The following is a 13,840-nucleotide window of genomic DNA, read 5'->3' as shown; positions in this document are numbered from 1 at the left end:
AGCGCCGGCCCGGCCTCGGCCCCCTCCAGCCCCGCGCTCTCTCGCGAGACTCGGTCGCTGTAGACGCGATGTCCTTTGGGGCACACGCGGGGGGAGGGCACGGGGGAGGGAGGCAAAGCCTTGATTGATAGCGGCTTTGACCAATAGACGAGGGGAGCGGCGAGGTTTTAGCCAATAGCTTTGCTGCGGGGAGAGCGTTGAGCCAATGGTGATGGTGGGGGGCGGGGCGCACCGCTGGCTGATTGATCCCAGCTCTGGCGTTGTTCAGTCGGAGCGAGAACATTCTAGAGGTGAGTACGGGGCAGCCATTGCCGGGTCCCGTCCGCCGGCCCCTCCTGCCTCAGCTGCGCGCCTCTCGCCGCCTCTCCCTCCCCCCTTCCCTCTTCTTCCCCCTCCTCTTCCCTCTCCCTCACAGGTGCCGCCGCTAACGATGCTCCTGATTGTGTCTTGCCCGCAGATATCCCGGCACCGCTCTCCCTGGTGATACCGCCCGCCCCAGGACGCCGGGACCCGGAGGCTGCGGCGTCCGCCTCCGCCTCCCTCTCCGTCTGGATATAAGCGCCCCCTCGGCCCTGTTCTCCTCTCACAATCGGCTTCGTCGCAGCCCGGGGCGAGCAGCGTTGGGTTTATGTCTTTATTGGACGAAAACGGTGAGTGCTAATAGTGGGCTAGGGCGTTGGAGGGCGTGGGGGACGGGCAGGCGGGCGGTTTGTGCTGGGCTGGGGCCTCGGGCGGTCGGTGAACGGTGGATGTTTGCGGAGGTTTTGTGTAACGAAGCGTCCGGGACTGACGGGAGGGGGAAGAGAAGCAATGCGGGAGGGGGCGGGGGAACAAACAACATAAAAACGCACAGCAAAATTCAACTCTTAAAGCAGCAGACCTTCAACTGTGAGGTTACTGATCGTTTTTGGGGCGGGCGAGGCTTTCCTATTATTTTTTAATTATTTACTTATATTCATTTCGCCGCCGCCATGCGACGAGACAAGATGGCGGCGGCGGGGCCGCGCCTCCCGCGCTGTGGCCGTAGGGGGGGCGGTGGCGCAGTTCCCACCGGCCGCGGGGGGGGGCGCTCGGCCGCGCTCCCGAGGGGCGGCCCCGGGGGACGCTGGGGGGCGGCCCGGCCTGGGGGGGGCGGCGGGGCTCCCCCGAGCGCGGCGCGGCGCATGCGCGGCCGGCGGTGACTCCCCCGTGGCTCCCGGCGCTGACTCAGTGCTTTAATTGCTGCATTTCTGAGTCACCGCGAGCGGGGCGGGGACGCGGCGCTGTGCGGCACGGAGTCGGTGTGTGCTTTCCCGCTCTTTCCTCCGTGTACGGCATATGGAGGGGTGGTGCTCGGGATGAGGTGGCGTAGGGACCAGGAGAGGGAGCTTCAGCCTGCAGCACAATAAGTGCTGCGCTCTGGAAGGAGGGAAAAGCGGTTCGCTCCTTCTGGGAACTCGGCCGCCGAGAGAGCCGCTTCCTCGGCGTTTCTGCAGACACGTGCTCAGGTTACGCAGTGGTTCTTTTTAGACATCCTGGGGAAGGAGATTGTGTGTTTTAAACTGAGTGCGCGTTGTACTTTTTGCTGAGGAAGGGTAAAATTGCATCAGGGCTAGTGTAGAACCCAAGGCACGTAGAGATCTATGTTCTTGTTGTGTAAAAAAGTTGTAAACCTGACCAGAGGAACTCGGATCGTGTTGCACCATAGGCACGCTCTTCCACATAAATATTAAGAAGGCTTTTTTAATGCGTCAGCGCTTCTGTCATTAACGATAACAACATGATGACGTGTCAGAATAGCCATGCTGTGTAGTCAGGGTTGCCTGTGTACTCAACCAGTTGTGGCTTAAGTACTCTTAGATCTGATTATAGAGGCACGTGTTAATTTAAATATGTAAATACTGCTCAAGGCAACTTTAATAATAGGATTCATCCTCCTTCCCCTTCCTCCCCCTCCTCCCTTTCCCCCAAGAAAAAAATCAACTGGAAAAGCTGCCGCACTGCTCTGTACCTCTGCATTGCTAGGCTTTCTACAGTGAAGCAACTTCTGTCAGACTTTATCAGGCTTATTGTTAAGTCAGAACTCAACAGAAGCTGCTATGAGAATCCATAATTGAGAGGGAGAATTACGTAATTTTCAACTCTTTTCCACTCCGATCCAAAAACTGGTAAGCCATGTAGAAACTATGTTGGGCTACAGATTGCTGCTGCTTCACCTTATATTTCACATTTTGGCAGACTTTGGTTTGTGATACGTTCATGATATGATGTGGAATTTGAAATAGATTTCCAAATCTTTCTCCTGATTTCCTGTGCCCTTCAGCCTGAAACCACACCATGTGACCCTTATGGTGCAAGTCACTGGTCTGCATAATAAATTGAGGAGTGTGCCCTTCCTTAGTGATCCCAGAACTTCTGCTGGAGTTGATTGTATAAAGAAGTAGTTGTAAGCTGTTCAGTGGTTTTAGGGTGGTAGGAGAGGGTGGAAAGCTTTGTGGTGCAGTGGTGGATTTCAGTTCCATAGGTTGAAGAAAGCCATAGCATAACAAATGTCCTTTTCCCTTTTTCTCAGCCTAGATTTCATCCCTTATATAGCTTTGTAGCAAGAGTGGATTGATGTACATTGAGCTAAACTCAATTTTTTTGTGTGTTAACACTTGCAGAGCTGTTGCGCAGCCACTGGTACCTGTATTGGGGAAACATAGCGTGCAAGCAAGAACCTTACAGCCTCAGTGGCGAAAATTTTTTCATGTCAGAGACCGAGAACTCTTGCAGTCGTTTATGTCATCCCGTCTTCTCCAGACAGAAGATACCAAAAAACTGCAATCAAAGATCTCTTCATCTTATTGATAAAGCTACTAATAAGGCAAAATGTCTGTCAACGTCAACCGCAGTGTTTCAGATCAGTTCTATCGCTACAAAATGCCCCGTCTGATTGCCAAGGTAACTTCCTAAGCAGCAGCTGGGAGCAGGGAGTGTTCTCCCATAGCTGCTTCTCCCAGGAGGGGAAAGAGAGGTCATGGTGGTGCTTGGCCACTCAGGGCAGGGAGGGCTCTGCTCCTTCAGTCACACTAAGTGCACATTAGGTCTTGGGAGGAGATGCACTCAGAATTTTGGTGCAGTTAAATGGGAAATGCACGTTGGGTTTGGACGTTGCAAGCATTTAACCTTGAAATATTGTTTGTTTTCTTTAGGTGGAGGGCAAAGGAAATGGAATAAAGACGGTTATAGTCAACATGGTTGACGTTGCAAAGGCGCTTAATCGGCCTCCAACGTGTAAGTAGTGATGTGGAATGACACAGCATTTTGTAATGCTTTTCTCTTTGAAGTGGTAGTGTTAATTTGGCTAACAAAGCGTTAATGCTCTTCTTTAAAGATTTGTAAGAAGAAAATGTGCTTATCTCAGGATTAAATAATGGACAGAAAGAAACAGTAGCCTGTTTACTTGCTGTTTAAGAATCACAACAAAGATATGAATGTGGTAGTGACTGTAATTCTTCCTTTACAGATCCTACCAAATTTTTTGGTTGTGAGCTGGGAGCACAGACCCAGTTTGATGTTAAGAATGACCGTTACATTGTCAATGGATCTCATGAGGCGAATAAGCTGCAAGACATGTTGGATGGATTCATTAAAAAATTTGTTCTCTGTCCTGAGTGTGAGAATCCTGAAACTGATCTGGTGAGTGCTCTGTCTGCATTAACAGTAACACTATGGAAACAGTGTGTTAAACTTTGCACAGCTTTCACAAATGTTTAAAGACTTCAGTATCTATGAACAGAAAATCAGGTACACGTTCTTGCACCCTTTGGGAAGGTTTTACATCTCTAACAGTTCATAACTTCTGAGATAAATTGCTACTTCTAAACTTTGTCTTTAGAGGGTGATACAAAGTATTTAAACCTCTGGCTTAAAACATAGATGCCAGATTTTGATGCAGTTGTTCTGTAAGTAGTAAATTAACTTGTGGTTGTTCTCTTTTACAGCATGTCAATCCTAAGAAACAAACTATAGGTAACTCTTGCAAAGCCTGTGGCTATCGAGGCATGCTTGACACAAACCATAAACTCTGCACGTTCATTCTCAAAAACCCACCTGGTAAGTGCCTTTCCTTACTTCTGGGGACAAAGAGAACTTATGTATTAGTGGTGTTATGGAAGTAGGAAAATAAACAGCTCGCATGCAATTGAAATGTAAACAGGCACCAGCATACTCCTAGAGTGTGTTTGGGGATCCAGATGAAGGAGCTGTGCTGGTAATGTCTTTCCTCCTTACAATGTGTCCTTCCCAAGTAGAGCTGTTTGTTAAAAGCTGGATTTGCCTGTGCAGGACAAAACTTACAAGGAAAGAAGGTAGTTCGCTGTAGCTCATGGCAGTGGTTCCTTTAGGTCAGCAAGAAATGTGAGAGTAGGAAGTAAAAACTGTAGTAAACACGAACTGTAATCTGTTGCAAGCAACACTCTGTAGTAAGCATCTAGTTGCCTGCTGCAATTTAAGCTTGCTAGAATAGAAAAGTCTAACCTATTCCAGGGGTCTCTGCTTTGTGAGGTCACCTGTTATATAGACTTGGACAATTTTGGTGACAAGCAAGACATTGACTTCAGCTGGGGGTTTCCCCACCAGATGTACATCTTCCCTCAGTGTGTTTGGGGATGGGTTCTACCCATAAGTTGCAGCTAATGAAAGCATCCAAACCCACTTGGGGATTTGGCAGAGGTGCAGGGACTTTCTAGTTTGCTCTAGTTCATAGAACAAAACATTAAAATTCACTTGCAGAAAGTGGTGACACTGGTACAGGAAAGAAAGAAAAGGAGAAGAAGAACAGAAAAGGCAAGGACAAAGAGAATGGTTCTGTGTCCAGCAATGAGACACTTCCACCCCCACCACCAGAGGAGATTACTCCTCCACAGGTTGTGGTAAGTAGAAGGGAAAGTGGGGAGATAAGGGTGTGTGGTGTGTTGCTCAGATTTAAACCTCTGAAGTCACTGGCACTCCTTGCTGGTCAGCATTGCACCTGAAAGTCTTACTGTGTCCAGAACTTAGTGCTGGAATAGAAGGGTCCCTGTGTCCTCTGTAGCAGCTTTATCAGCTCATCAGTACCAGCATTTGTGCTCCTTGCTAAGTGAAAGCTGCCTATCTGCTATCACTCCTTTTCAGGCACCTGGATTGTCTTCTGTGTCCTTGGTAGAGTGGTTGAACTGCAGTTCAGGTAGCCCTGCAGATGGCTATAGAATTAGCTTTAGCTTGCTTTACTTAGTTCCTATTTTTGCACTTTCTCCATGATCTTTGACTTGCAAATTGTACTATAAGCATTTCTTCAGTTGTATGGTGCTATCGAGTCCATATAATTTCTGTTCTCACATAATACTAAGCCTGCAGTAATATTGTGTGGATCTCTTGTTTTGGTTTTGTGTTGTAGGAGGAGGAGGATGATGATGACTGGGGTGAGGACACAACAGAAGAAGCCCAGAGGCGTAGAATGGATGAAATCAGTGACCATGCAAAGAACCTCACACTGAGTGAAGACCTGGAAAGAACCATAGAAGAGAGAGTCAATTTACTATTTGATTTTGTAAAGGTAGCTATCCTCTGGTTGTTGGCTTGATGCAGTCTCTCAGCTGTAATTGTACAAAATGTTTGTAAGGAAAGCAAAAGCACTTTACTCAAGCCTCTGCAAAGTACTGGCTCTGTCAGCAGTGGGAAGGGAGGATTGCAAGGAGCAGACCTCAAGTGGCATTAAAATGTTTCTCTCTGTACCTGGTTCCCTCTAGAAAAAGAAGGAAGAAGGTGTCATCGATACTTCTGACAAGGACATTGTAGCAGAAGCAGAGAGACTGGATGTAAAGGCCATGGGCCCACTTGTTCTCACTGAAGTCCTTTTTGACGAAAAGATTCGTGAACAAATCAGGAAATACAGACGTCACTTCCTTCGTGTAAGCCATCTCTTGTGCACTCATTGTGACAGCTGCTCAGAGTTTTTTGTAGCAGTTGCTTGGTACTGTGGGGAAGGACTTTTTGTAGTGTTTTATTTTTAAACTTCCCCTTAGCTAGGGGGAGCTGCTGGGAAGGGATAGTATGAACAATGGTAAACTTTGCAATGTCATAGAGCTGCTTCTGCTCTCTGTTCAGTCTGGAGAGAGAGTAAAAAAGTTCACTCAATCACTTTTGCTTTTATCACAATTCTAGTTCTGCCACAACAACAAGAAAGCTCAGAGGTACCTTCTCCATGGCTTCGAGTGTGTGGTAGCTATGCATCAGTCTCAGCTTATTTCAAAAATACCACATATTTTGAAGGAAATGTATGATGCAGATCTTCTGGAAGAAGAAGTCATCCTTGGCTGGGCAGAAAAGGTAAGGGGCAGTATGTAATGTACTGCAGCAATTAAATACCTGAAGGCAGCCAATTGCACGTGGCTTCTCCATTGTGCTGTAGCTTGTGCAGCAAAAAACCTTCACAAAAATGGGCTGTGGAAGGCAGTGGTGAGATTAGAGTTCCAGTTTAGGCAGTGTTTGGGTACAGTCTGGTGTAAACTCCTTCAGTGTTCACACAAAGTATCTGTCTTTCAGGCCTCAAAGAAATATGTCTCAAAGGAGCTTGCCAAAGAAATCCGTGTCAAAGCAGAACCATTTATTAAATGGCTAAAGGAAGCTGAAGAAGAATCTTCCGGTAATGAAGAAGAGGATGAAGATGAAAACATAGAGGTAGGAAAGGCTCATTTACTGTCAGCAGCTCCAGGGCTGCGCCGTTCCTGCATGCTTGAGTCTTGTAACCTTGTCCTGTGCACTCTGAAATGGATTACTTGGGGTGTTACTGTGCAGGAACAGGAGGAACACTCCATTTACAAAGCTTTAAGTGTTGTTAATTGTCAGGTGTCTGCATGAGATTACTGTAATGCAGTTGTAGGTGCACTGCAATTGCACCTGGGTGTAGCCCAAGATTTTACCATTCTGCAGTGACAGTAGCAGTCATGTAGTGCAAGGTTGACAGGAGGTACCAAGCATTGTGTCGTGTGTTGTAGATGAGTTAGTGGGGATGTGTTTGTTAGATAAGCTGATGGAAGGATAACTGACCACCATCTTCCTCACAGTTTAGGCCTAGGTGAAATCTGTTGGTTACACTCCAGCTGGCTGTGGCTGGAAGTGTTTTTACACAGGATTGCTTGGTTGTTATCCCAGGATTGTATTATTCTCCTCCTGAGTAGGAGATGTTACTTCTTCCAGATGTACGTGCACAGCTCTCCCTTACAAAGCAGAGGGTTCATGGCCATGGTCAGGAGGGTGGTTGGGTGCTCGGGTGTTGGAATTACTCCAGTGCTGTTAAGTAGTAGGTGCTGTAATTAAAGGAAGTGTCTTGTCTCCACAGGTGGTGTACTCCACAACTGCCAGTGTACCTAAAGTTGAAACTGTGAAGCCTGCAAACAATAAAGATGATGATATCGATATCGATGCCATTTAAAGTGATGCAACATAGCTTCCAGCATAATAATGCAAACTTCTCTGCGTTTTCTGCCAGAAGTGTGACTTGTATGTGCACAAGCTGAAATGGCTTAACATCCTGCTACTTTGTACTCTAAAATGTATCTTTTTACTGTGACTGGTCTTGTGTAACTAAGCCTAATACAAGGAGTCAGCACGTCGGTGAACTGATCTAGTTTGCAACTGGCATGTTCTATTTTGTTTTTCTAACTTGTGTTGGACACATACTTGGAGCACATTTATACAGTTGTGGAAATAAAGGATTTGGTTTTGGTCAATCTTCATTTGTGATTCAACCCCCTTATTGCTATTTCAAGTAAGTATTGACACAGCTCAGTGAAATTTGTGAAGCTGATCACACAGTGACAATGTCTTTAATGAGACAAAAAAAGCCACCTTAACCCTAGACTGCACTGTTCCAACAGTGAAGATTTGAAACCTGGGCAAGAAGCAGGTGTTGGATAATCAACAGTGTGCAGCTGCCAGCTTCTTAAAGCAGGACAGCTGTGTCTGAATTCTAATCTTTAGAGGTTTGGTTTTTTTAAACAACCTTCAGTTGTAATCATACATGAGTTGGGTTTTGGCTTGGGTTTTTTCCTTTCCTGTGGTTTTCAACAGCTCCAAGTCCAGGATTAAAGCAGCAGGAGCTGGTCCTGCTGCAGTTGGTGTGTGCTGCCCTGAGGAGCTGGCGGTTCCAGGGGTCCAGCTGTGCACAGGCCCAGCAGTGCCCAGCTCCAGCCTCCTTTGGGGAGGGAGGGGCACAGGAGGAGATCTGGCACCCACAGCAGAGGTACCCAGAGTTCACCTGCTTGTCTCTGGAAGTGAGTGTGTTAAATACCAATGTTGAGGAACCAGATTCCTTTAAAAGCAGGATAAATTAAAACCTGGTCCATCAAAATCAGGAATTTGGTATGACATGGTTTGTGACAAGTTTTGGCCAGGCACAAGTTAAGGGTGGGGATTTTGTTGCCCTTCACAGCTGCCTGCCAGGAAAATCGAGAGAGGGTTTGGGTTTTGTTTTTTTTTGTTGGATTCTGTATGAGAAGTGTAGGAGAGATCAAGGCTGCTGTGCACAGTGAGCTGCTTTTTCTATTCAGATTGTTCTGGCAGAACTTGGACAAAAACAAGGATTGTGTTTGGGTAATTGCAGCAGGGGTGCCTTGAGCTGCAGGTTCTGTTCTGCAGTGTCTTGTGTTGCATGTGAGTCATCATGGGCACTGGCAGCTGTGGCAAACAGCACTGGAACAATGGGGTAGAGCCATGGAGCATTTCAAAGTGCCCTTTTATGTGGGTTTTTATTGCTGTAATGCAAACCCACCGTTTTTAATTGAGAGACAGGTTCGTTCCTGGCTTCTTTTGTCTGAAAGAAAATCTGTTCTCCATTGGGTTTAAACCAGGTTTGTATTTCCAAAATACCCATTGGGCATGCATGTTTGGGAACCTGGAAGATAGATTACTGATCCCTGTTTACCCTCTCAGGAAGACATCTGTTCCTCCTGGTGCAGGCACATGCCTCCTTTGTCTAACTGTTGTGAGCACGCCCTGATAATTGTCACTCATGACCAGAAGGTTTCTGCCTGAAGTAGGTTCTTTGTGGTGTTGGCTGCAGTGACTGGTGACACCAGGGAAGTCCATTTCAGAGCAGACTTGGTGGCAATTGCAGGCTCCCACCAATAGGGATAATCTCTGGGTGTTTGGTTTTTTTCCCCCAGGATGTAAAGATTAGCAAGACATACCTGTTCCTTCCTGCAGGAAAACTAGGAAATAAATTACCCAGAAAAGTGTTTTATAGGGTCAATGAAGTGATGATGCCATACCAAAGCTATAGGATGGTAGATTTGCTGTAAAACGTGGTGGGGGTACACAGGGAGGAGAGGTGTTCTTGTCTGTAGTAACCCACAGGTGGATCGGAGTGTATCACACATTGGTACCCTAATTCAGTCATGGTGGAGGCTTCCAGAAGTGCTGAGGCTGCCCCTGTGAAATTCCTGGTGCTGAGTTACACTTCTGACCCCGTTTTCACATTCTTGGTGCTGTTTCTGTCTCAGATTATTAACCACTGATTCCACCAGCTCATAAAAATTGAGTGTTGGTTGTGCGACTATTTCTTTAGGGAAGGAAGTCTGACTTAAAAGTTTCATGAGTCTTTGAATGGATTGCCTCTGCTATCTGATTAAAAATAATAAGTACATCTTCAAAAGGCAACTTGGAGTTCAGATAAAGCCTACTCCAGGCTTCAAAGATAGATTCTGGCACCCAGGAAGGAAACAGGGTTGGGTGATTCCCCTCACTTGGGGCTGTACCGTGTCTCTGCTGCAAACCCCAGTGTGAGCACTGCCCTTGGGCAGCTGCAGGGGCTCGTGGCAGCTCCATCAGCCTCAGCTTTTCAAACCCTCATCTCCGTGCAGGAGCCTGAGATTGGGAGCTTTGCTGCAGCTTGGCAGCCTCTGGCAGCGGTTTCTCTTCATCCAGCAAGGATGACAGGGAGCTGCTCAGCTGCCAGCTCTGCTGGGGGCTCAGCAGCTTCAACCAGGGTTTGAAATCCTGACTGCTGTTGTGCAGATAAGAAGTAAAATTGCCTGGTTTTACTTTTATCCATTAAAACCTATGAGCTGTCATTAGAGCCCAGTGCCTCCTCAGTTGGATCTGGTTGGACATCTGTTAGATGAAAATGTGCTCTTTGCTCCTGAGCATGCACAGCTTGGGCTTGTAGTGAGGTGAGGAGTAAAGATGGGAAAAGTGATCTGAAGGGATTGCAGTAGGCAGAGAAATGTGCTCAGTGCTTTTGTTTCACCTTGCTGTGGTAGTGGCTTCCCTTGGCAGTGTTCCTGTGATGTGGTGCTCCCCCAGAGGTCACCTCTGCAGAGCCACTGGTCTGAGGCATCACCACAAGGCTGTTGTTCCTCCTCCCTAAGACCTGCCCTGTTCCTTGGGGTAGGAGGTTGTGGAAAGGTCCTGATCTCCACCCAAGTCTAACAGCTCGGTTGATTTGTTGCTGTCCAGATGTACCACAGAGTTTAAAAAGTTGATAATAAATAATGCTTAGCCCGTGGGTGTCTTCCAGTTGTGAAAGTTCTGAACCTTGCTGTTTGAAAAGGAGAGGCACCTCTGAAAAGTGTTTAATGTAGTGATCTGTAATAAACTGCCCTTTCATCTGAGAGCTGCTACAAAGTTGTAATAATGATCACAGGACCTCTGGGCTCCAGTGAAAGCAGGGACTGGACATGGCAGGGAGAGATGGAACAAAAGTAGCTGACCCCCAATTAGTCTTTCCAAACTGGCAGCTATTTTCTCCTCAAACTAATTAGTCCCAAAAAGCCTCAGAGGCCTGTTACTGAGGATTGACTCCTTGGCATTCAGTAACACCAAGGAACCATGAAGTTCTGGAACAGAAAACCCAGAAGTAAAGGAAAAAAAAAACAAACAAAAAAACCAAAACAACAACAACAAAAAAACCTTGAAAACAATTAAACAATGCTCTTTTAAGCCTTATCTGTGAAACAGTGCATGGCAAAATTCCAGCTTAAGGTTTATAAAGTCGTTGGAGCTGTTGGGGTTACTTACATGCTTGACAGGCTGCGGGCATTTTCAGTTTGTAAATGATCATCTTGCTGCCACAGAGGTGTCAGAATCTGTCTCTTGCCCTGGAATTGCTGAGGAGATGTTCTGGAGCCACTGGCAAGCAGCTTTCCCAGGATGTCCCTTCCTTCCCTAGTGCAGACCAGCACCAGGGTATCTCCACAGCTCCCTCAGAGCTACTGCAGCTGACATCCATCAAGGGCACGGCCCCACTGCCCAGGTGATGCTGCTTTTATTCAGTAAAATTCTTCCATTTTTTTTCAGAGCAAAATCAAAAAGAGTCTTGATAGTTTGGGTTAGGAACCTAAGAAACAGATTCACTCAGAGGGAACTCTTCTTCCTGTTGTTATTTGTGTCAGGGAAACCAAATGAGTGCTAAACCATCTTTTCTGCACATCAGTTTTTCTACTTGCATGTGCTTCCAAGTCATTGCTTACTCAATAACTGGGGCTCTTTAGGCTAATTTGTTGTGGCTAAATTACCAGTCCTGGGTGTCCTGTGGGTGAGATGGCATCAGCTTCCAGTGCTGGCCTCAGGGATCAGCTGTGACAGGACAGGTTTGGAGTGAAGCAGGGTCAGTAAGGCAAGGCTGGGACCTTTCACTCCTGCTCCTAGGTCCTTGATATTTTCTGAGTCTGGAGCGGATTTTCTGGTGCTGCTCTCACCCCATTACCGTGGTGTTAGAGGCATTTTCTGCACATTATTTTCTCAAGGGGAAAAGAGACGATTCAAAGGAGTGCTCTGAGCACAGAGTCACAGGCACTACAGCCATACATTCCAAATGAGGGAAGTATCAGCACCAGGAACAACTCAACTGGAGGTTTGTGTGGGTGTTTTATTATTCTCTGTGAATTTGTGCTTGATACTGTTTTTTATATTTATCTGATATTAATAAAACCAAGTAACTGCATTGACGTCAATGGAGTTTGGCTTTGATTCTGTGCAATTAAGGTAGACATCTGACATCTTGAAAAGAAACATGAGGAAAGTATACTTCCCCAGGAGAATCCTATCCCTGTCTTGTCAGGGAGTTGTTAATAAATTATTTATTAGTCAATTATCACTCTTACAGACAAAGTCACAGGTATACAAATTGTGAACAGAGTAGTTCACATAGGAAAATACTAAATAAAGAAGTAAAAAGAGACTAAATAAAGAAGTAAAATACTAAATAAAGAAATAAAACGCTAAATGAAAAGACTAAGGGTGGTCTCTGGGGTTGGGAAAACTGGATTTAAAAGCTTCCATCTCCTGCCTCCTTTGTTCCTCCAGCCTGTGCTCACGCTCTGTATCACAAGGCAGAGGAGCTGGTGGTTCCAGCTGGATGTGCTGTGGAACTCAGGGTGGTTTTGGATGGTGGGCAAACACACTCAGGCAAAATTGCAAAGAGGAGCACAGCTCCAATGACAGAAAAACACTTTGCTGTGTGGAAGTAATGAGATTTTAAATAACATCTTTTAGATTCTTATTTATCAGCTGACATTTAACACAGGAGTTTGCATTCTCCATGCCTTCTCCATGAACAGGATTGGCTAGATTGTAGTTTTGATTTATTCTGCTGAAAGATGCCTATAAATGGTTCAGAATGCAGAAGGGGAAATTTTAAAGAAACTTGTAAAAAAAACCCTTGGCTGTTGGTCCATTTCATCAAAATCACAAGAAACAGTTTAGACAAGGTGAATGATGTGGTAGCTGCATGCTGTCAGGAGCACACCACCTCCAAAGAGCAAAACCCCTGCTTAGGGCAGCAGTACAGAAACAGGGAGGGGGAAACCTCTCTGTGAGGAAAGCAGGCTGGAGCCTACCCAACAGAGGCCACTGAGGAACAGCACCTTCACCTTGCAGTCAATGAAGGAGCCAAAGTTTTATCAAGTAGCACAGCTTGCTGAAGGGGAGTCCAGGGATGAAAAAACACCCACCATGAAAACCAGTAACATATAGAGAGAAATAATCAGCTGTGCCCTCCTCATGCTGACTGAAAATCAAGGAGATGGAGGGGCGAGAAGTCCTCCTAACCAGCTCCTGGTCAATCCTGATACCAGAAGATGGGAGCAATGCATTTGACTTGGGGAAAAAGTGCTGTAGGAAGAAAGAGTTGTTCCTGGAGTCCCCAGAGCTGTGCAGTGGGCAACCAGCCTCTGCGACCCTCCTCACCTGTGGGGACCTGGGGGTGCTCTCAGTTCTGCATGGCCAGGTTTGTGTGCCTGGGTGAAGCATCTGCTCCAGGCCTGTCCCTGGGAGAGGCCAGGAGTGTGTGGGCTGGGCAGAGACTCAGGGCAGGCAGCCTGAGCAGCACAGGCATGGCTGGCTGCATCCTGCTCCGGGTCACCGAGAGGGAAGCCAGGAAGGGAAGGTGGCTGTGGTGTGTGGGTGGTGAGGATTGAGAGGTGAGCGGTGAGGCCTTCCTGTTTATAACACCAAAAGGCTTTTCCTGGGCAAGGGGGTGGTTTTATCTGAATCACTGAAGGGGAACTGAGTGTTCCTGGTGGGAGGAAAAGTGGGAGAGCAGGTACCTGTCTGTTGTGAGAGCCTTTCTGGGGGTGTTCAGGGATGTGCGCTGAGGAGCTGCGGAGCTTCACTAACGCAAGGCACTGACTGCTGCAGTTTCTTCTTTTTATTTTTACACTCTTTTATGATACTGTCTCTGCCTTTGTTCCTTTTTTTTTTTCACTTCAGCACCGTGGGGTGGGACTGGGAAACAGAAAGAAGCAGCGGTATCGCTAATACCAGAAAACCTGTTCTGCAGGAAAACCTGCAGATGTGTGCAGGATGGGGAAGGAGCACTCATGACCCAACCTGCCCTGCC

General features: G+C 46.8%; 1 protein-coding gene and 1 non-coding gene across 3 annotated transcripts; both read left to right on the top strand.

The window, feature by feature from the left end:
* Positions 1 to 231: 231 nt before the first annotated feature.
* EIF5 (eukaryotic translation initiation factor 5) lies at positions 232 to 7,739 on the top strand. Of its 2 annotated transcripts, XM_064713495.1 has the most exons (13): positions 232 to 290; positions 458 to 650; positions 1,952 to 2,147; positions 2,643 to 2,922; positions 3,174 to 3,255; positions 3,488 to 3,660; positions 3,966 to 4,077; positions 4,756 to 4,895; positions 5,399 to 5,557; positions 5,751 to 5,912; positions 6,166 to 6,330; positions 6,547 to 6,681; positions 7,343 to 7,739. In XM_064713495.1, exons 4-13 carry the CDS (start codon positions 2,851 to 2,853, stop codon positions 7,433 to 7,435), a joined length of 1,293 nt encoding a protein of 430 aa, XP_064569565.1. In that variant the 5' UTR covers positions 232 to 290; positions 458 to 650; positions 1,952 to 2,147; positions 2,643 to 2,850; the 3' UTR covers positions 7,436 to 7,739. The 2 variants fall into 2 exon arrangements, with proteins under 2 accessions (XP_064569565.1, XP_064569564.1); XM_064713494.1 differs by lacking the exon at positions 1,952 to 2,147.
* Positions 4,431 to 4,554, top strand: LOC135449286 (small nucleolar RNA SNORA28). Its single transcript, XR_010440712.1, has one exon. It is a non-coding gene; the product is annotated as a small nucleolar RNA SNORA28 (small nucleolar RNA).
* Positions 7,740 to 13,840: the final 6,101 nt, after the last annotated feature.

This window comes from Zonotrichia leucophrys, chromosome 5 (assembly GCF_028769735.1).
Source record: "Zonotrichia leucophrys gambelii isolate GWCS_2022_RI chromosome 5, RI_Zleu_2.0, whole genome shotgun sequence".
Classification (NCBI taxonomy): Eukaryota; Metazoa; Chordata; class Aves; order Passeriformes; family Passerellidae; genus Zonotrichia; species Zonotrichia leucophrys.
The sequence above is the reverse complement of the archived record's forward strand: the minus strand, read 5'-3'. Positions and strand labels throughout refer to the sequence as shown.

Coding starts and splice junctions, on each gene's coding strand:
- EIF5 (XM_064713494.1), top strand. CDS start 2,851: ATGTCTGTCAACGTCAACCGCAGTGTTTCAGATCAGTTCTATCGCTAC. Junction 3,256..3,487: donor GCTTAATCGGCCTCCAACGT/GTAAGTAGTGAT, acceptor CTTCCTTTACAG/ATCCTACCAAATTTTTTGGT. Junction 6,331..6,546: donor TCCTTGGCTGGGCAGAAAAG/GTAAGGGGCAGT, acceptor TCTGTCTTTCAG/GCCTCAAAGAAATATGTCTC.